Source organism: Aythya fuligula, chromosome 24 (genome assembly GCF_009819795.1).
Source record: "Aythya fuligula isolate bAytFul2 chromosome 24, bAytFul2.pri, whole genome shotgun sequence".
Taxonomy (NCBI): Eukaryota; Metazoa; Chordata; class Aves; order Anseriformes; family Anatidae; genus Aythya; species Aythya fuligula.
This window is the reverse complement of record NC_045582.1, coordinates 5214094-5235410: the sequence shown is the minus strand read 5'-3', so window position 1 is coordinate 5235410 and position 21317 is coordinate 5214094. Positions and strand designations below refer to the sequence as shown.

Here is a 21317-nt window from a genome sequence, read left to right as displayed (position 1 = left end):
CCCCAGATCCCCTACTCCTTGTGTGGGCTCCTCTCCATGGGCCGCATCTCCCGTGGGGGCTCTCCATGGACCACAGCCTCCTCCAGACCACATCCACCTGCTCCATTGCAGAGATCTGCTCCGCTGCGGGACCCAGGGGCTGCAGCGGGACAGCCTGCCCCACCAGGGGCCTCTCCACAGGCTGCAGGGGAACTTGTGCAGCGTGCCTGGAGCACCTCTTGCATTGCCCTCGGTGCTTGTGGGCTTGTTTCTCTCTACATTTTCCCACTTCCCTGCTGCTGCCCAGGGTTTTTTTACGCTCCTTCGGAGCCGTGGGCTGATCCTCCAGCCCTTAGGGACGAAAAACCTATGGGTTTATTCGAGTCCCGCAGCCCTTGGCCCACCGCCGGGCACCGGCTGCTTGCCCGGCGCCTGCGCTGCGCCGCCCCATGGCGGCTCTGGGGCGGGCCCGGCGCTGCGGAGCGGCTGAGAGGCGGTGCTGCGGGCTGAGGGCAGCGACAAGATGGCGGGGCGGGTGAGTGAGGGGAGGAGAAGGGGGTGGGGGTGGGGAACGCGGCTCCTTGCCGCTTTCGGTGCGGCCCCTTCGGGTCGCTTTTCTCCTCTTTGAGCGGTTTACGGAGGGGTGGTTTCTCGCAGGGCAGTCGCTTAGTAGGGTTGGGGTGCCGGGAGGAGGTGGTGAGCCCTCTCCTCGGGTAGTGGGGTTTTGGGGGTCCCTGAGGGTGCGGTGAGGCTGTGGGGGGCTCTCTGGCTGTGGGGTCCTCCAGGGATGCTGTGAGGACGTGGTGACCCCTTGACGAGGGGGTTCCCCCAGGGGTACCGTGAAGCCTGGTGACCCCTCTCCCTTTGGGGTGCGGGGTAGGATTTAGGATCCCTCAGGGGTGCGGTGGGGTTCCTGCGGGGGAGCAGGGGGCTACCTTAGGGTCTCCTGAGGGTGCTGTGAAGCTCTGGTGAACCCTCGGTGCTGTGGGTGAGGTTCTGGGATGACTAGGAGCACCGTGAGGGTTTGGATGTGCCCTCGCCCTACAGGGTTTGTGGCAGGATGATTGGGTCCCCTAAGAGCCCCGATGGTACTTTGCTGCTTGGGAGCGGCTTTAAGGTTCCCTAAGGATGCTGTAAGGTTATAATGGCCCTCTAGCGCTGTGAGGAGCAGGTTTTTGGGGTGCCCCAGGTGATCCTTTTCCTGATTGTGGAGTTTGGGGTGGGATTGTTGGGTCCCCTCGGGGTGCTCTGAGGCCCTGGTGGGATATGGGGCAGGTTTTCTGTGGCCCTACTGAGTCCTCTGGCCTGTTGGCACTGGCCAAGCACCATCCTGTGACGTGGGTCTAAGCTATGCTGTGTTAAAACACCCCCTTAAGGTTTGTGCGGGGTTTTACTGCACACTTATTAAAAAAATAATAATAAATCGTTAGTGACTGACTGCTTAGGTAAAATTAGCAAGTGGTCAAAAAGGCCTTAAAATATAAAAGGACAGTCTTGTCTGTTAAATCACTTTGGTATTGCCTGGTATATCCACTCTGTTTTCAGGTCCAACCTCCAAGAGCTGCAAGCCGCAGTTAAGGTTGCTCAGCTCTGTGCCGTGAGCTCAGTCATCCTCTGCTGGACACCAGCTTGTGAAAGGCACATTTCCCGTTACTGCCTGCTTCAGGCTGAAGTCTTCTGTCTTGACCCAACAGTCTCATTGATTGGGGAATAGGTTTTCTGGTGTTTTTTTTTTTTTTTTTTTTTTTTTTTTTTTTTTATGGTGTTTTTGTCTGGTGGAAGCAACAGCAGATGGTGCAGTGTTGTGGTGTAGAGCAGAGGGGAAAAATTTGGCCCAGTGATAAGCTATGTGTCACAGGTGAGCAGATCTGCTGGAGTGCCACCTCAAAAATGCTGCTGTTAATTGAGGAAAAAAAAGTGTTAACGCACTCTTTCTATTATGAAGAGTTTTTCTTCTGTCCTTGCTCCAGATCTGTGGTCTCACTTTCTTCCTTCTACCTTTCTTCGTCATCCCAGTGTTTGCTGCAGTGATCCCAGGAGCTAATCTAGGAGGAATCTGTGTTCTGTTTGACTAGTGTTTTTCAGTTTTCTTGTCTTGCCAAAATCAGGAGCCCAGTGCTTTCATCTGTTGAAAGATCATTTTAGCCATAACGAATGATACTGTTCTGATACTCCCTGTAGCCTAAACTAATCTGGCTGCTGCCGTCTTGTCTTATCCCTGCTTGCTGGGTATCCTGTGCCTATTTGGCTTGCTGAGTTGACAGAGGACCATCCACATGGTTCGCTGGGTTAGTTTTCAGTTGCCCTGGTGTGCTGGAAAGGCTTCATGAATGGTCTGAGTGGTGGTGACTGAGGTTGCAGGGAGTAAGGAGAGGGATCATCCCCAACTTTTCCTGCTGCTGTGAGCTCTTTCTGTGCTTTTGTGCTCGCAAGAACCTGAAAAATCTGCCTTTATTTGGCTAACTTGGTTGTGTTGTGGAGAAAAGGGGGGATTTATACAAATTTAGGAGAAAGATTGGAGCTTTGTTGTCACGTAATCTGGCAGATCATGAGGGTGATACTTTCTTTGGGTTACCAGGAAGCCTCTTGCTATTCAGTATTCTGATGAATTATCTATAAATATAATTGTTGCGGAATTATCAGATTATTTAATGCTGTGAGGAGTGTTCTTAAGCACAGAGTTTCATACCATTTTTTGAGCCTGGTCCAATCTTGCACTATGGTGAATGCTGTTAATGTAAATTAATAAACAAGCTGTCTGCTCCCTCCAGCTTGCATGTGGGATAGCAACAGCTCGAAAAATGATGCAGAGGTCAGATGAGCAAGCAACAGCATACGTTTCGGATGTGATACTGGACCTGTTGTGAACCTTGTCTATGTAAGTAAGGAACAGTGGGTAGGAGGATGGAGGTGTGTGATATCTCTAGATACAGCAGGTGAGTCTGATGCTGGAACACTGATGCTGTTCTGTTGTCAACATTTTAAAAAGGTGCTTAAACCTGGAGAACGCGTAGAGAAAGCTTTACTGAGTACACATGGCCTGAAAAAATGTCCTGCAATGCAACCTAGAGCTTAGTCTATTTTATTAGACTCAGGTGATTTGACTTCTGAATGCATACTTCTGCAGACAGAAATGAATGGCTTTCTTGAGGTAGAAGAGAGACAAAATCGTCTGCTAACGTTTTAAATAATGTATACAAATGATAGAGCAAATATTATTAATGCCCAGTGCAGTTTGAGATATATTCCTCTACTCCCTTAATTGCATTGGCTTTCCTCAGTTGCAAGGCGGATACAGTGGTTAACGGTGATGGAAGCTTACAGGAAAAATAGTTTATGCTGATTAGAAATGATGGCTGCTTCTGTTCCAATTTGTCCTGTATCTCTGCATGCAGTCACGAGGTACGCAGGCAGCCCCTTGAGCATGCAAGGACGTCGGTCAGTATCTGCGAGAGAGGAGGGAACGCATAAAGCTGTCTGGCTGCGTCTGTGGTCAGTTCCCTTGCACTGAGACTGGACCTCTGGAAGATGGTTGGTGCTGTAGGCTGTTGACGTGCACCTCGTTAGGAATTACTTCTCAAAGGGATGTAGAAAGGCCAGATGATTTTTTTTAGCATGTGGCGCGTTTCGAGACTTCTCAGCCTTATTCCGGCCAGTGTCAGGCTGCTGATGCAGAACGAGCTGTGTTTCTGTTTGTATCTGCAGCAGATTGAGGAGGTACGTAGATGAGTGGCGTAGGGAATGAAGCAGGGTTACATGGCTGCAGTTCTACCCTTACAACTGGCAGGATGGCCTCTTTCAGAGAGGAAGTCATGCGTGCTGAATGTTGACCAGATAGAGTGGAAGTTGGTGATGATCCCCATCAGACTGGTGTGTGTCTTGTGAAGGATTATTACAGTTCTGTGATAGCTGCAACTTGTGTAACCCAACCTTTGTTTTTTTTATTTGCTGTTTGGGACTCACATATGTAAGTTAAGCATCACACGGTATTCCTGTTGGCACAGTAGTAGGAGACACTGGCCTGTTTGCCTCTCAGAAGAAATTCCGATCTGTATTTGGTTGGAGATGATTTTGGTTTCATTCAGTTAATCGTAGCCTTTAGTTTATCTTGCAGAACTGTATCATAACCTCTCTAGAAGAGCGTGTGACTTGCACGGAAGGTGCATTGCAGATATCTGTTGAAATCGACTGTCAGATAGAGAAAATACAGCAGTTGTGGGAATGGCAGCAAGGGACAGGCTGTACCCCTCGGTGTAACGTGACGCTGGAGACATTGCTGGACTAACACATGCTCTCCTGTACTCCATGCAGTCAAAGGACAATTTTAGGTTGGGTAGTTTGGTAGAAGCTTTGAAATAACAAGGGTAGGTTTCATGTTTATTAAAGCTATGAATTCTGATTTCTTACCTCTTCTGCTTACATATGGAACCTCACTTCATAGGTGCAGGTGTCATTAGACAACATAAGAAACGTTTGGGAATCAGCTTGGTTCTTTCTTGGTGTCGTACTCATTCTTCTGTCATCACTTACACTTCTGGAAATATCAAAAAGCATAGTGTAAAGGACTTTTTTTTTTTTTTTAGCAGTGTTTTAGGGAAATGGAAGAAAAAATCTGAATGGTTTAGATCTCTTCTGCAGCTGTGTTTTTGTGAACTCATCGCAAATACACTTGTGTGTTCTTACAGGACTGCTGGTTTTTGAAAACCCATGCTAGATTATTTGGAGTAAAATTCTGCCAGCTGTGAGACCACACAAATGATTGCGGCCATGGGATATCTGACCTTGTCATCTTTGATTACCTTTAATTTGTTGCTTGGCGTAGCGTTATAGAAACTGTGTCCCCAAGCTTATTCTGAGTAATACAATGCAACAGGGAGATGTCAGTGTGGCCTCTCATCGTCTGCTTTTGAAGATGTTGGTATGTCACTTCCTTTCTTGCCAAGGCAGGCCAGAATTTGCCATCTGTAGCCAAGGAGCTGAAAAAAACCTGGAAAAAATCAAAAAATCCTTTTGTGGTTTCCTTTAAGTGTGAATTTCGTAAATGCTGCTCTCTTCCATAACAAGATCTTCTCTCTTCCTATCCTTGGTTCTTAGAGCGCAGAGGTCGTTCAGGGGAGGACCCTGTGGTCTGGGAGATGCCCTTGCTGTAAATTTGGAGGAGCTCATAACTGTTACAACATTGGCTCTGCTTAAATCTCCAGAAAAGCAGTCCTTGGAAAATAGTCATGGTTACATTCTGCTAAATTGCCTGCCAGGCAGGACGTGGTTTTCAGTGGAATAAAATTTTTGTTGATTCATTTTTTTTTATGTGAAAATGTACTAGAAATCTGAAAAGTAAAATACAGCTTTTTATGGTAGGTCTTCGTCTTTTTCTGATCCAGGTGGGAGTTGGTGGCTGCTGGCCAAACGCACTCTGAGGGGACAAGCTTTAGGAGAGCTGATGCAGTGACTGTTAGCTGACCCCTGAATGCTGTGACAGATAGTGACAAGGTAGTAACTGAAATATTTTGGAGAGACCAAGTTCAGAGTGTGGTCTCTGTGATGCAGCCATTTGCCAGGCATATCCGTCAGGATGTTGTCTCAAATCCAGGCTGTTCTCTGGCAGAGACCTGATTTTGTGAAGTTTTCCTTACTGGCCATTTCCACAAGTTTCTTGACTTTCAGGAGTTGGAGAGTTGTGTTGGAGAAGAGCTGTGAACAGAAAAATTCAAGCAAGGAACACTGCCACTATGGTTAATAGAAAAGCCGTCAGCACAGTATCCTGTTCCTCTGGGCTGGAGCCAACTGGTACGACTGCTTGTTAAATCAAGGCTGAATTTATCACTCTTCTTGCACTCTTGTGCCCTGTTCCAGTGCTGGCGTGCTCTTTCGTATGTATGTAGGGCAGGTAGTTCAGAAGGGTTAAGTATTTGCAGCATAAAAAGACAGAACCCGTTTCTGCAGTCTCCTGGGCCGCAATAAGGCAGTGACCTTCTATCAGAAAAAATCTGGAGTAAGTTATGCCCTAGAGTTGTGTGAAGTTACTTGCTTTTTCTGTAGAAGCGAGCTGCTTGTAATTGGGGAGCACTTGGTACAGTTGTCAGCATCCTGGATAGGTCAGTGCTGGATACAGCGAATCACTGACAGGCTGAGTTGGAAATAAGCAAGGGATGGCAGCATCTCAGGCTGTCACAGGGCAAATCCCAAGTTCAAGAGAATATTTTTAGTCTTGTCTTTGTTGCCATTGAGTAATTTTTCTAAATAAATGGAAGGAATTTGCATCCAGCAGGTGTCTTCCCAGCTAGCATGTCAGTTCTCTGACGTGCATCCTAGGCTAATATCTTATGGTTGTGTAAAGTTTTGTTCTTTTAAGGGTTTTTCAAAGAAGTTTAGATGAAACATGACAAGTAGCAATTCCCTGTAATTAAATAGTTGATTGCTTGGCTCTTGGAAGAAATGTGAGGCAACATCAACTCCAAAAATGGAGGTGTTAATTACAAATGCAGGTATTCTGGGTCATTATTTCTTAATTGGAAAGTGGAGCTGGTGCTTTCACGCTCAGGGAACAGCTTTCTGATTATATGGTAGAGCAGCACGGGTACAGATATATTTTCTGATAATACTGTGAAGAACTGATACGGAGAAAGACATCTTTGTGGGGCAGAACAACCTGTTTAATTAGATTATAGACACTATACTGTTATCTTGTAGTTCTCCTTTAGCACACTTTTTCTCATGTGCCTTTTGACCAGGGAAACCTTTTAGTCTTGTAACTATGTTTTTTGGTTTTGATAACACTGCAAAGTACTGGCAGTAGTATAGCCAAATCCCCAAAGCTACATTCAGGTTCTTAACTGCACCCAATAAAATAGCACTGGACTAACAGAGCTCCCTGCAGAACTGACATCACCTGGCTGTAAACTACGCAAACAAAAAGTAAGCAGAAGTCACCACCCTACTAAAAAATAAAAAATAAAAAAAAATCCCCTAATTGCTAAGATAGGTGCCTTTGTGCTAATAAAATGGCTTTCAGGTGGTAAGATGGAAGTAATCTCTGTATTGCTGCTCAGGCCCGTGAGGGAAGCAGGCATCTGCTGTTAGATGAAGCAAATGGAAAATGTGTTAAATGTGTGTGTTGTGTATCTGTATACAGAAGAAGGCTCGTTGGGGTCTGTATTGCTGCCGCCCCTAATGCAATCATTCCTCTTTTAATAGGAGAAGATCGATGTTTATGAGCTTGTCACAGAGGGAGAATGCAGCTCCTTCCAGATCTGAACAAAAGCTTCCAGCCAACTAACCTAGCAGTCACAAGGAGCAGATGGGAAGGACGGTGCTGAGCCGCCTCAGGGCTGTCTGTCCTGGGGGACCCCATGCGTGACCCGCTGGGCGCTGCAGGGCTCTTTGCGCGGCTGTAGATCAGAAAAGGAAGCTGTCATGCCAAGGTGACTCTTTTTTTCCAAATGGACATTTGTAGGTGTTTGTTCTCTTCTTGTGCAAGCAGGGCTGCAGAACTCTGGGAGCTTTTTCAGAGGATTTTTCTGGATGTCCAGAAAAACCTTAAACTAGTTATTAACTCCTTTAGAGTTGTTTTTTTTTTTTTTTTTTTTTTTAATTTTTAATTTTAGAAACACAGCATTTAGGGCATCTGTTGCTGAGTGTACTCCCTGTTGTAGGCATCATATTGTCATCCCTTTCATAATTTTCACATAATTTTAGTTTTGTCTGTACTGCTTCCTGCTACAGGCTATTACAGTGCTGCCTTCCTCTGCTGGTTAGGAACCCTTTCTTAACTGCCAGTGGTTAGCAGTGGTAGCGTTGGTATCATTCTATACCTATTTCTTCTGTCCTTTAGGGTAGAGTCATTTTTCGTCTCTGTTATTTAGCTCTATGGTATGTGTGTATTTAGAGAGAAAGTAGTTATAATCCTCTTCCAGCCTTCTGTGCTGGAAGAGCTTAATTTGTCTCCTTCTCCCAGGCTATTGCTGACCCAGCTCTGCCTCAGCTCATCTTTCTGCATGCTAGTGCTGGTGCTCGTCATCTGTGTGCAGCAGGCTCCTGCTGTTTGCAATTTTAATGTTCATTGCTTTGTTGTTTTCTTTCCTTGGATTCTGTTGCCACTTGATGCGTTGGATCTTTTGATACAAACTGCATTGGGCGATGCCTCATGCACACCTGCTTTCCATCAGGAGCATAGTCTTACATATTGCTGTAGGGTTTTACGTTGCAGCATCTCAGTTCTCGTTTTTCTTCAGAGCTCCTTTAGTATCTTCAGTTTCCGTTTTGATATTCAACAGATTTTATTTGCAGTGGTGAGTGAGCGTTTCCCTTCCAGCCCCGCTGCCTCAGTCAGCCGTGGTCCCACGCAGGCAGGAGTGCACCCGCTTCTGCCCTGGTAAGTGGGCACTTGGCTTTCTTCGTCCATGCCTCTGCTCTGGACCAGAGGCCTGAAGGTACTTTGGCACCTAACAGCTGGCATGGGAGAGCTGAGATGCTTTTTGCAACAGGCAATCCCCATTTGTACACAGATGCAGAGGAAACTTCACTTTCTATTACTCAGAGCTGTTTGACATTGCCTAGCACTTGTTTGCCAACATCTGCATGGCAGCTATGACGTGTATGTACACACAGATATACGTGCAGACCTCTATGTGCATACGTTTTTGCACAAAAGATTTTAAACATACAATGCTTTAACAATATTTGTCATATAAACAACTAGTGCAGAGAGCAAAACCTGCCTCAGCTTCAGAAGCTGTTTCATAATCCCCTGGTTAGGATTAGAACATTAAATGAGTTAAGCTGTTTCACATGAAGAGCATCTTTGCCTTAGCATTTAACGTTTTCGCTCTTATTTGCCAACAACTGCCAGGTAGTAGCTCACTGCTATTGTGTACCACCAACTTACCTCCTGTGGGGTCTGAGTAATGGGAAGCATGTTTTTCTTTAGCTTCCTCTATCATCAGCCTTAACAATTCACAAATATTAACCATATTTTTTGTGCTCTGTGCTCACCCACGCTACTCTTCTGTAATATTCCAGAGATCTTATTATTCATTCTCTTTCCCAGTTAGTGCAGTGCTTTGTTTTTGCTTAGGATGCTAGTCTTGCAATTCAGGATGAGAAGAGGCATTTTTATCTATGCATAAAAATACCCAAATAACTTCACATTGCTTTCTGGGCTGAGCTCTCCCAAAAGACAAGGACAGCTCAGTGTCACGTTTTACTCGAGGAAAACTGCAATCAGTGCAACTTTGAAAACCAGGCTCTGAAAGATCAGACATCGTGGTATTCACTTGGGTTAGAAAGCTATTTGTTCTTTGGGGTAAGTTTTACTTTATAAAAGTAAAACATGTCAGGATCATTGAGCCTCCCAGTGCTGCATCTTTATGGCTAGCATCAATGGCAGAGGAATAGAGGCAACATTGCTGCTGTGTCAGAAATCTGAGGGTGAGGTCCTTTGTGTCTGTCTTTCAGCGTAAGATTTATCAATGCATTGTGCAGTCACATTTTTCTCTTGGCAAACAGGGGTGTTACTGGAGTAGAGCTCTGCATAGGTATGGTTTGGCGGCCGGTACTGCAGTACCGGAGGGGGTGGTGGATGCTTCAGGAAGGAGGCACTGCCTCGAACTGGAGTCACCTCCATGGAGCTTCCCTGTCCTTGGAGTCCTCTCCCTGGATAAATCAGAGCAGCAGCTGGAGGCAGAGAAGACTTCTCTTGCTCCTTTAAGCCTGATAAGTGTCTGCTGTGGGCACAGGACCTGGGAAGATGTATGTGGGTCACCTTCAAGCCAGTGGTGACAGCCGTGGTGTGCAGCAGGTGCCGTTTGCTGTCTGCTGCAAGATCAGCTCTGGTGCCTTGCTGGAACTGAGATTCGTGTTGTCTTGACTAGTTTCTAGCAGTAACCTACTAACTAGCTTAAACAGGGTTTGTGTAAATATACTTGAAGGTTTCCTAAACATACTTGCAGGGATTTTGCTCCCTCTGTTTGCTGCTGTGCGGTGCTGGGGAAAGGCACGGCCTTCAGTTTGTGCTGGGGGCACCCAAACTGTGAGAGCTCCAAGTGTTCCCTTACAGTGCTGCCACTATAGCACAGGGCAGCCCGCTGGGCTCCAGCAGCTCCTGTAACTCCCTGGACTTGTGCCTTTATGCCAGAAACCATACACAGGAGCTGCCAGTGCCCACATCCTTGCTCAATTGCTGGACAGACAAGTGCCCCTGTAATGGTGCTGAGGATATGAGTTGGGAGGTAAGAGGAGGCCTCTGGAACTGTGTGTTCCTCTGTCCTCTCTGGGTACTTTTTGGTTTAGTTGTCTTCTACATGGCCGGATTTCCTCAAATTGTCCCTTGGACACTCAGGAAAACCTGCTTCGGTCGAGTGACATCCTTTTCTTGCGCGAGCTGCGTGGTGCTAAAAACGCTTGTGTATCATTAACATATTGAAGTTTTCTGAAATCGTTTTGTAGCTTCTGGAGAGTACGAACTGCAGAGCTGGGAGCACCGCGAAGCTGCTAGGTACAGCAGGAGATGTTGGTCGGTGCTAAGGGAGAAACGGGCTTGTGCCAAGCGCAGGAGGAGGCGCTGGGATGGCTGCCATGGGCTGTGCTGGTACTGCTGCAGAAGAAGCTAGGGTTCACCACGCATCAACATCTATCGTGTTGTCCTGCTGGGGAAAGGAACACTTGGTGCTGGATTTGAAATGCGTTCCTTTATATTTATGCAGGTCCTTAAAGCAAAGCTTGCACGTTCCCAGAGGCGGACAGAAATAACGCAGAGGAGTGGCAGCTCTGCCAGGCGCTCGTGGTTCGTGTAGGAAGCAGTTTGTCAGCGAGGATTAAAAACGCATTTGAGTACTAGTGCTGTAAAAAGGCTTAATCCAGGAGCTCTGTGGATGGTTTTCTCCAGAAATATCCTACCTAATGCATTTATCAGGGCATGTTCTTCGGAAAATAGTCCCCTCACAAATGAAAGGTGAACTGATAAAGCAGTGAATGCTTTTGCAGTTGACGAGCCTTAACAGGCAGGGTGTGTATTTCAGAAGTCCACTGATATCCACGATTTTTTATTACAAGAATATTTAATTAAAGTCTCTTACTACACTTGAGATTCTGGTAGATAAAATGATTTAAAGGCTGAAAACAGATTTATTTTCTGTTGTCACATATGTCAAGGGCAACTAGGCATTACTCAGTAAAAATAATGAATTAATTCATTTCTAAATAGCAAATGCTCTAGAAGAGTTGCGTTGTTACATAAAAAGCTGATCTGTTGCAGGGTATGCTTGCTCCAATACACGTGGAGAAGAATTTTTTGTGATTCAGTTCTCAAGTGGCTCAGAGGACTGTGGGGGTGAAGGCTGAGCAGGATGGCAATGCGTGGGGAATCAGCAAGGCACGTGTGTGTGAATTTAAGGGTATCTTGAGAGAAAACCCATTTCAGATTGCCCTTAGCAGCAAGTTGTCACTGGCAAATGGTTTCTGTTGCCCTGGCTGCAAATTTGTATTTGGCAAATAGTTGGGCTCTAATTAAAAAAAAAAAAAAAAAAAAAAAAAAAAAAAAAAAAAAAAAGACATCCTGGGCAGTCAAATTTAGGTTTGCTCTGCATTAAAAATTTCACTCTGTAGCTAACAATAGAGATCTCACTCTTCCCATCGTTTCTTCTATTTCTAGAGGCATTTTGAGCTCAATTTTGATCTTTCAGCCATTGTTCTCTGGCATAATTCTGCAGAAGCAAATGGGGCTGGGGATGTAGGAAGGGGGTGAGGTTTCTCTTTGGTGCTCCTTGGCCACCCTGCTGAGGTGCTTTCTTGGGATGGGGCAGCAGAATATTGGCTATCAGGTTATTTTAGCTGCTGATCCCCTTGTAAAAGTAGAGGAAAAAGCTGAACATAGTCTCTTGAAATAGGACTGCTCCTTTGACTTAAACAAAAACGGCTGGGGGGTATACACCCCCACAAAATTTGTTGCAATAATATTTAAGTAGCGATAGGCTGGAGCTGGCAGCCTAACTTAATTTTCTTCTATTTATTACTGATCTGTAATGTTTCTTATAGAGTAGGAAATATCATTTGCATCTTGATGCATTTGTAGAAGAGTTTTATGGAGATTGAGTGGAGCTGGGGAGCAGCTGGCTCAGAACTAAGCCTTCCTGCAGTCTTTCAGCGATGCCCTGTGCTGCACCTCCAGCATGGAGGTCTTGGATCTTAGTTTGCTGAGTAATGTGAGGGAAGCAGGAAAGTAGCATCTTCATTCTGCCCTCTTTTCCCCATGTTGTGCACCTCTAACCCAGCACAGCAGTGTGAGATGGGGTTACCCAGGCTTGTAGGGCTCTGCCAGCAGCTGCTGTGTTGTACCAGCTTTCAGAAAGCCCCAGGGTGGTGTTACCTGGCAAGAAACATCTGCCAGAGAGCACTTTGCTACCTTCAGGCAGGCTGCAAAGTTCATGGAAGTTCCATGAACACCAGGGTTCATTAACAAGTTAACATCATTTGCCTTGCAGGCTTTCTCCTAGGTAGTTTTTTGTTATTTTTCCTGAAATATTGGGTATACTAGGCTGTACTGCAAAGGTCTTGGTTACAACCCTCTTTGTCAGTCGGATGAATTTGGAGAAACCATGAAGAGAAAGAGGAACTTATCAGTGGTGGTGGACTATGCCCTCACAGTATGTCAGTACTCGTGAGACCAGTTTGTGTTTTATGGGTTTGCAGAAGCTTTGACACTTGCCTTAGTAAAGGAGAAAAATACAATGGTGATATTTACTTTATTTTTTTTTTCCCCTTCCCTCTCTTTCTCATAGTCTATGCAAGCAGCGAGGTGTCCCACCGATGAGCTGTCAGTAACAAACTGTGCTGTGGTGAATGAGAAGGACTTCCCATCTGGACAGTAAGTGTGCGGCATTGCTCTTTCAACTTTTAACCAAAAAGGGATTGTTTTCATAATTTGGGTGGAGGTGAAATGGAATTTCACGTTTGGGAACGTAAATACAGTATGTTAATTGACAAAAGTTCTGTACCTTTAGAAAACAAAACTTTGGATGTGCCTCTTTATCAGCAACGGAGATATTAAAAATGTCATTTTCTGTGAAATGTTTCCAGCTTGGGAAATGGAGCTGCTTAAGTAACTATAAACACTTCTTAGTGAAGGAATTCAGGCCTTTGTAGACTTTTTTTGTTGTTGTTGCTGTTACATAGTTAGAATATTTGAGCTAACGGGTAATATTCAAATAGACTATTGTTTAATTGTGTTACTAGGGGCATCTTCCTGCTTCCTCATCATACGGGGATACTGAGTAGTGTCAGCAGAAACCATCTCTTATTCTAGGGGTTTGCATACACAATAACAGGGCAAGACAACCAGAGTGTGGGCACAGCAATTTGGATACTTTAATTACGAGTCTGTGTGAGTGATAGAAGCTGAGTCTGGGCTTTACTTTTCTGAGAAAGGCAGAAAACACATTAATTTTTCAGCATGGAATGTACAGAAGGGCTTTGCATTGAAGGAAGCCAATTTGAATTACTCAGTTCCCTTGCTTTGCTGCAGCAGCGAGGTGGCTCTCTAAAGGACTTCCGAATGCAGATTGCAGACAAGTAATTAGTATCAGCTGAAAGAGAGAGCATCACACATAGTAGGAGGCTAAAGGGCTTGGATTTTTAAAATGGGAAACAATGTTTAACAAATGATTATGATATGCTTTGGGCTTTAGCATAAAATACCTGGCCCAGATAAATTCTGCTAAGGGCGGAAAATGAGTGGCTGTGAACTGCAGGGAGCACAGGGGCCCTGCGTTTGCAGCCTTGCCTCTGTGCTGTCAGTCAGCTGCGCTCCTACCCTGGAGAGCTCCTGCATTGCACGGAGCTGGCCTGGCCTCCTGCTGCTCAACAGAACTGTGGTTGCACAACCCCACCTGTAGTGTCAAACGAACACAAACCACTTCACTCCCAAAACAGCAAAACTTTTAGTTGGAAGCAGGCAAAGGCATCTGCTCGAAGATAGCGGTGTGTTGCTCTCTTCAAATGATGTTTTTCCTCAAGTAGATTTTCTTTTTCAAAGTAATGCACTTGGAAAAATACTTGAACTGAGCATTGTACCTCATACATTATAAAAATCTTAATTTCCTGAAGTGTGGATGTCCTAGAAGGACCCAGCTTCCAGGCCTGCAGCAGCCAGCTGTTTTCCTTTCAGTCTGAGAACCCACTCTCATTATCCAAGCGTGCAGGCAGTGGTATCCTGAGACTTGCTTGGTAAGCAGGCTGGCCACAGTTCTGGCTGAGCTGATTCTCCCCAGGAGAGCTGCCTATTTCTAGAAATTGGAGCTTATGAAGAAAGCAGCATATGTTTGGTTGTGAACAGATGCTATAAATTGTTTGGAAAAGTATAAGACTAGAGTACAGAGAAACATCTCAGCATTCAGCTACTACTGAAAGATGTAGTCATTCTGCTGCATTGCAGATATACTGGGCAAGACCATCCTTAAGATCTGCTGCAGTACTGTGCGTGCTGTCAGCAGTTTGGGTTTGTATTGCCCTAACCATGACTGGCTGCAGAGATTATTTATTATTATTTTATTTTTTGCTAACAGCTACACGAAGGGCTTTGTTTTCACACTTAGGTTTGGTGCTCGTGGTCTAGAGACCCTGACCTTAGATCAGTGAGATGGTTTATCCCCAGCATGCCACTGTAGATATTTTCACGCTTCATTTTCCACACCCTGTGTTTTGGGGAAGTATGAATCATGATTTTATGATGCAGGAGTTCACGGGATGCGATGCATTGCTGTAGTTACATTGCTGGTTTGGTAAGTAGCACTGTCTGATGTTACTGTGACATACTTCTCTCCTGAGGACTCCAGAAGTATTTTGGAGAGAGAAGCAGATGCTGAAAGCAACCGGACAGTGAATGGGACAGCAGTCTGGGAGGAGGCCAGGGTGTTTTATGTGAATGGCTTTTTTTTTTTTCCCATTGGCAACTGACTATTCTTACCTTTATTCCTGTCTTTTATATGGGGAAACCATTCCTATTATCTCATGCCTGTTTAGTTATCTGGGTTGAAGAACCTTGCTGGATAATTTGCATGGGTTTCCATCATCCACCCGAAAAGGATGCCTGTAACAACATGGGCAGATACTTACTGAATTCTTAAGATGTTCATCGGGTTCTTTACAAAGATGTGCAAGGTATCCTCTCCCGTACAAGAGCCTTGTTCTTTCTTCACCACCATAATATTAACCTGCGTGTCCATTAGTTGGTACCTGTTACAGTTTCTGTTGGCTTGCTCAGCCTGGCTAGCAGGCTTACTGAGTGGAGGTATTCCCTGGGAGCCCTTAAGAACCTGCATTACAGTTGTGCTTTGGTGCTGATGGTTTCAGGCAAAGCTTTGCCTGTGAATTAGAGCAGCAATTTCATCCATCAGAGCTCTTGGGAAATAGCAGGCCCTGGTGACTCATTACTCCTTTTATTAGGTTATAAGCAGAAGCTGTTAAAGAGGTGTAGATTTCCCCCACGAGTCTCTGTGAGCTCTCCAAGCTTCTTCCTGGTGAACATCAATGTTGGAAAGTGCATTTTCATTTTCCTGCTGTTGCCATATTTTGAACGTTCTTAATACTTCAGTTGTTTGCAGTCTGTGGGAAACTCTCTGCTTCTGCTGTTGCTGAGAAGAGACGTGGCTGTTCTTGAAGAGTCTGTCAGGATTTGACCTTTTCTAATCTTATTATTTGGCTATATATATATATATTATTTTTTTTCCAGAAAGCTGATAGATTTTTTCTTTTTTCCCGTGTTTTTTTGTTCCCCTTTCTGGACGTCTGCTTGACCTCCGTCAGGCTGTGCTGTCCAGTGTGCTGGGAGAGGTTTTTGTGAGGGCCAGGGCCTCACTGCCCTCATAGGAAATAAGTTCTTCCTTATATCTAATCTGAATCTCCTCTTTTTAAGTTTATAGCCATTCTTCCTTGTTCTGTCACCACACTCCCTGAAAAAGGGTCCCTCCCCAGCCCCCTTTAGGTGCAGAAGGCTGCCATAAGCTCTCCCTGGAGCCTTCCCTTCTGCAGGCTGCACACCCCCAATGCCATCACCCTGTCTCTGCAGCACAAGTGCTCAGCCCTTTGCTCATCTTCATGGCCGTCCTCTGGAGTCATTCTGGTAGGTCCATGTCCTCCTTGTGCTGGAGGCCCCAGGGCTGAATGTAGTATCTATTTCCTATTACAAATTTAAAACAAAACTGCCCTTGGAGCAACATATGGTCTGGAAGGATGGTTGCCCTTGGCCTGCTGGCAGCACTCTTCCTACAGCAGCCCAACCTGCTGGCGGTCATCGGTGCTGCAAGGGCACGGTGCTGGCTCGTGCTCAGCCTGTGTGCCAGGATCCCAGCCCCTTGCCTGCAAAGCCGCTTCCTGGCCAGTTGGCCCCACTCCGTGCTGCTGCAGGACTTTGCGTTTCCTTTGGTTGGACTCCGTGGTGTTTGTGTCAGCCCACGTCTCCAGACGAAGCCCAGCTGAGTGGGAGCACAGCCACCAGATGGGTCAGGCTGTCCTCCTGGTTTTGTGCCATCCACAGACCCGCTAGGGGGATACTCTGTCCTGTCACCCAGGTTTAAGGTAGCTTTGAGACGGTGTTGGCCCTGGTACGGGCACCTGGGGTACACGGCCGGTGCCTGGTCTGAAGCTGGTGAGGACAGATTTCTCCTTTGTAAATTCATGGTGACTACACCCAGCTGCTTTCTTGCCTTTCAGGACATTTGGTTTCCAGGATTAGTTGCTCCATCATCTTCCCAGGTGTAGGGTGAGGCTGACCAGCCTTCTAGTTCCTTGGATCCTCCTCCTTGCCATTCTTCAGGATAGGAGTAACATCTACTTTCTTCCAGTCCTCTGAAGGCCTTCCAGTCCTCTGATCACCACGAAGCCACCTTAAATGCCTTTTTCTCCCTTGCTGAGATTGTAAAGAACCAAACTACCTAACAGGTTTCTGGGTTTAAGCTTGGGGCAGGAGGAAATGGGGAAGGGTGCACATCTCTACTGCTGCGGATGGGGTACCAGTGGGTGACTTAGGGCCAGAACCAGTAAAGAACCAAATCACTTGTCTGCCTGGTGGAGCAGGCACAAACCTACTGCTGCATTTCTAATGCTTTCTTACCCTGTTGTGCCACCAGTGCAGAAATTCCTGCAAGGTTTCGCGAGCTGCCTGGTGTGCACACTAAAGCTAGTGATGGCTGGTCATCCTGGTCTGCAGGCCCCTCGTTTGCTCTAGTCTCAGAGGACTGCGTACTTTCTCCACGTGGCTGAAGCTGTCGTGCATGTGCAGTGTAGCCAACGTATGTATGTGCAGATCTGCTTTTGGACGGTGCTGGAGTCACTGTGTGTGGAAACAAAGATGTGTGGAGCGTGTGTGTGTGTGTAGCATGTTCACTGGAGGATGGCTGGGAGCACAGGCTTTGGCTGTTAGTGTGATCTGTCTAGCCCTCTGCCTCTAACCATGGATAAGAGGCTCAGGAAGAGGGGACACCAAAGGTCACAGCAGTCAGTGGCCTTGTGCCTCCTGTGGGTCGTCGAACTGCAGGTGGCTGCAAGGAACAAACCTGATTCGGCCATCGCCCCTGCTGCCAGCGCGCACAAATCCCACCTTCCTTTCCTTTTACTTTCGTGTGCCAAAAGGAAGTCTGCCTATCATATGGTAAGAGCTATCAGGCATGGGTTTTGGGTATTTCCCTTCCTGATGGCTTAGCCTTTGAGAGTGACAGACAGGCATGTGCAGTTGTTGCCTCTGTGTCTGCTTCTGGTGGTTTGTTTGTATTCTGTTTTACCAGTAGTGCTTCTGGTCTTCAGGTCCTGTGCAAGGATCTGTAGGTCCTAGCAAATGGGAGGGACAGCCTCAGTGCCTATTGGATTTTACTTTAGTACAGGACTTGCTTCTATTTTTTTTTCAGCGATCAAACTTCTAACTGATGTACTAAGATCCTTTTATAGGCTTTGCATCTATTTCATATGAAAATTTCAGCTGGGATATATATATTAACTTGTGTTGGGGTAAAATCTTACTGTTTTGGTGTTATGCTTTAGATGTGAACCTGGTGTTGATTTTAAATATAGCAGCCTTTGTCTTTGTGGTTATATTTTGGTTCTGTCATGTTTATACAGAGCAATTCCTGAAGTAAAAGGCTACTGGTGGGGGAATTTAAATAGTAATTATTAGCCTTTATTTTTTTTCCTGTTACAGGACCAGGCATAAGCTGGCTCATCTCTTTTGAATTCTCCTAGCACCGGGAGAATGCACAGGGATATATATTGGAGTAAAATATTGTTCTCTCTTCTAGACATGTTGTTGTGAAGACTTCTCCCAACCACAAATACGTTTTCACGCTGAGAACCCATCCCTCTGTTGTTCCTGGCAGCATCGCATTCAGCTTGCCCCAGGTACTGCCTGGTTTGACTTACTGTTTTCCTGTAGAATAAGCGTCTTTTGCATTTTGGATTGAAGAGAGCTAGACTAATTGGAGGGAGATGCCTCCATAAATGTGTACTGCAAATTTGATTTCTGAAAGCAAAAGTTCAAAGAGGCATTTACTATAGCTGAAGCGAGCTTGTTTATATTCATTTGTATGTTTAGCATATTCTGGAAAATACTGGAAAAGGTATAATTTAATCTTTTTAAAACCCACCAGAAACTTTCAAAAAGAAAAGCATAAGCAATGTCTTCTATTGGTTTTGAATTGTTCTCTGGTTTTCTTTTGTTTTAGAGGGTTTTCTTTGCTGTGTTTTTCTTTCAAAGACCTGCAGGAAGTTTTTTTGACTATGTTGAGTGTTAGGATTTCTAGAGGAGATGTGCAATTAAATGCATAAAATAGATTTAACTATTCACCTCTTTCTTAATTAAGTCAAGTTACTGCATGCTAAATGATGCTTAGATAAATAATTGATACAATTAACTTCTAAGTAGAAAAATTAATCTTGTAGCCATCAACTGACTTACACAGTGAGTTGCATAATACAGAACAGCAACAAACACGGTCACTAGCTTAATGCTTTTGTATTTGTCTGCTGGTAACTAGTCTAGAAGCTGGGTCTCTGCTGAGTGTCTGTGCTGCAGACAGACTTTGTTCCTCAACAGATGACTTGGCATAGGCCCCAAAACCACTTTTTGCTTTTTGACGTGTTGTTCAAATTCAAATTTGTCCGGATGAGTGGGTGCAGAGAATGTTAAGTTACCATATGTCCAGTTAAGATTTATGATGCCAAAACTGAAAACCAGCTATCAGTAGAAGTTATTTGTATCACAGAGTTGAAATAAAAGTATTTGTAGTCTAGAATTGATTTTTTTCTTAGATTCTGGTAGTTATTGTTGATCTGAGAAAGTTCTGCTAAGGTATAGGTATTTTGCTTGCCCCTAAAAAGCACCTCTGCTAGTAGGCGTTACAGCTGCTGGTAGATGTATATTCTGTTTGAGTGTTCTTAGTGCTGGGGTTTAACTTCCAGGATTTGTTAAAGCTTTGGATAACTGCAGCCAATGTTACACAAAATGCAAATTTACCTCAAGTCCCATCTCATGTATTCGTGGAGGGTCACGTAATGGACACTGAGGCTCTGAGAACCCCAAGGAAGTCTGGTCTGCATTTGTTATGTACATGAAGTTCTTGACCACCTTCAGATTGTAATAAACCAAACTCTCAAGCTGAAATAGTAAACCATGGAAAATTTTGTATACTGGAGAGAGCAAAAGATGAAGGGCAGTGCGGTAATGACAGACTTCCTAGCAGAAAGATGAACACAGGGATTGAGCTGTATCTCTTGCCACAGAGATATCCAAAACAATCATTCTAGCTGAACTTGGCTTTCCTTCCTGTTCCAAAAGCTGTTGATAGCCTTAACTTGGAGGGTTCAAGCAAAGCCCAAGAATCATGGGAGTACTGGTGTGCTGGCCCACCGTTTTTGTGCTGGTGGTCCCTGGTATTTTAGGTAGAGGTGAGTTTAGGGTATCTTTTGCTGAAGAACTGGAGTGTTAAGAGGAAGGGAGGAATTCTTACTGGCCATGCAGTTAAATGCTGTAAAGAATGTGATTAAGTATGGAAGCATAGTTTGGTTTTACTTTCTCAGGAATACCAGCACATAAAACTTCCTGTTCTGGGCTTTGGTTCTAACAGGTTGATCCCTGTTAGCCAAGGGAATTACTTCCTTAAGCCTAACTCCAGTTTTGAACCGTGAACATATTGGAGAGGAAGCATGGGGGAGTGTTTTGTTTCGTTTTGTTTTGTTTTTAAAAAAAGGTCATTGTACGCCTTCTACCACACTTGTTCCTTCCAGGATGAAAAGTCAAACATAAATGACCATGAAGAACAACATTTCAAACGCAATGTTAGCAGAGCCTTGTGTAATGATACCTACATACTTTTGTGATTCGTGCCTCTCTAAGGTTGAGATATTTAAGAGATAGTGAATACTGCATCGTTTGGAATGTGGATTGTAAATACACACTAGCCAGCCTGTATCACAAGAAGCATTGCAAAAATACCATTTTTGCAATTATTGAACAATAACTTCTGGCATTATAAAGGTCATGGATTTTCATGTCACGTAGTTACTGAACCATTTCCCAATTCTCATGTAGTTCTGCACTGCACAAATCTTTTTAAAGGAGTTTGAAGGAAGCTAATGATTTTGGACAGCTCCATTCTTACTAGTTCTCTGAAAAAAAATAATTTTTTAAAGTTATAACTTCACATTGTAACAATTTCCTGCAACTACTCTTTATGTGTAAGCTTTTAAAATAATTCACAAGTAGCCTTTCTTGCCTGTTGTGCTACCTCTTCTATGATTGATCATCAATGGAGTTTTAGCAGGAAAGAAGAAGAATGTCAAAAAAACAAATAAAACAAACAAAAAAAAAACCAACAAACACCAACCAACCAAAAAAGCCCTCAACAACAACAAAAATAACCCACAGAAAACTCTAAAACATCCTATATGATAACTTTAACATCCAAGACAGTGGTGTGATTAATAATATGAAAGAAATGGGACACGATCACCTCCCAAGATCAGAAAATAGGATTATTAATAGAAATGATTCCTTTATTTTGACTTGTTTCCTGTTAATTTGAGGGTCTTTATAAGGTCTGGTTCTGTCCTTTTTTCTCCTTAGGGTTCTCATGGTGGGGAGGTGGGAGCTGTTTTGTTAAGTAAGGATGCTGGCTTTGAGTAGATGTGTTCTGTTGAAAGACAAGGTTTCTGAAGTTTGTCTTGTTCTTACAGAGAAAATGGGCTGGACTTTCCATTGGACAAGAGATAGACGGTAAGTCAGACCGCAGCATGATCATAATGGATTCTGTGCTTCCATACTGAAGTGAAACTGAGGTAGAAAATCCCAGACCTTTGACCCT

General features: G+C 44.7%; 1 protein-coding gene across 1 annotated transcript in view; it reads left to right on the top strand.

Moving 5' to 3' along the window:
- Positions 1-451: 451 nt before the first annotated feature.
- The window catches only part of NSF (N-ethylmaleimide sensitive factor, vesicle fusing ATPase), an 81653-nt gene continuing 60787 nt past the window's right edge, over positions 452-21317 (top strand). The window contains exons 1-4 of the mRNA XM_032202592.1: positions 452-514; positions 12753-12838; positions 18258-18357; positions 21190-21229. Coding sequence (XP_032058483.1) covers positions 503-514; positions 12753-12838; positions 18258-18357; positions 21190-21229 — 238 coding nt within the window. The 5' untranslated portion in view covers positions 452-502. The remainder of the gene's footprint in view (positions 515-12752; positions 12839-18257; positions 18358-21189; positions 21230-21317) is intronic.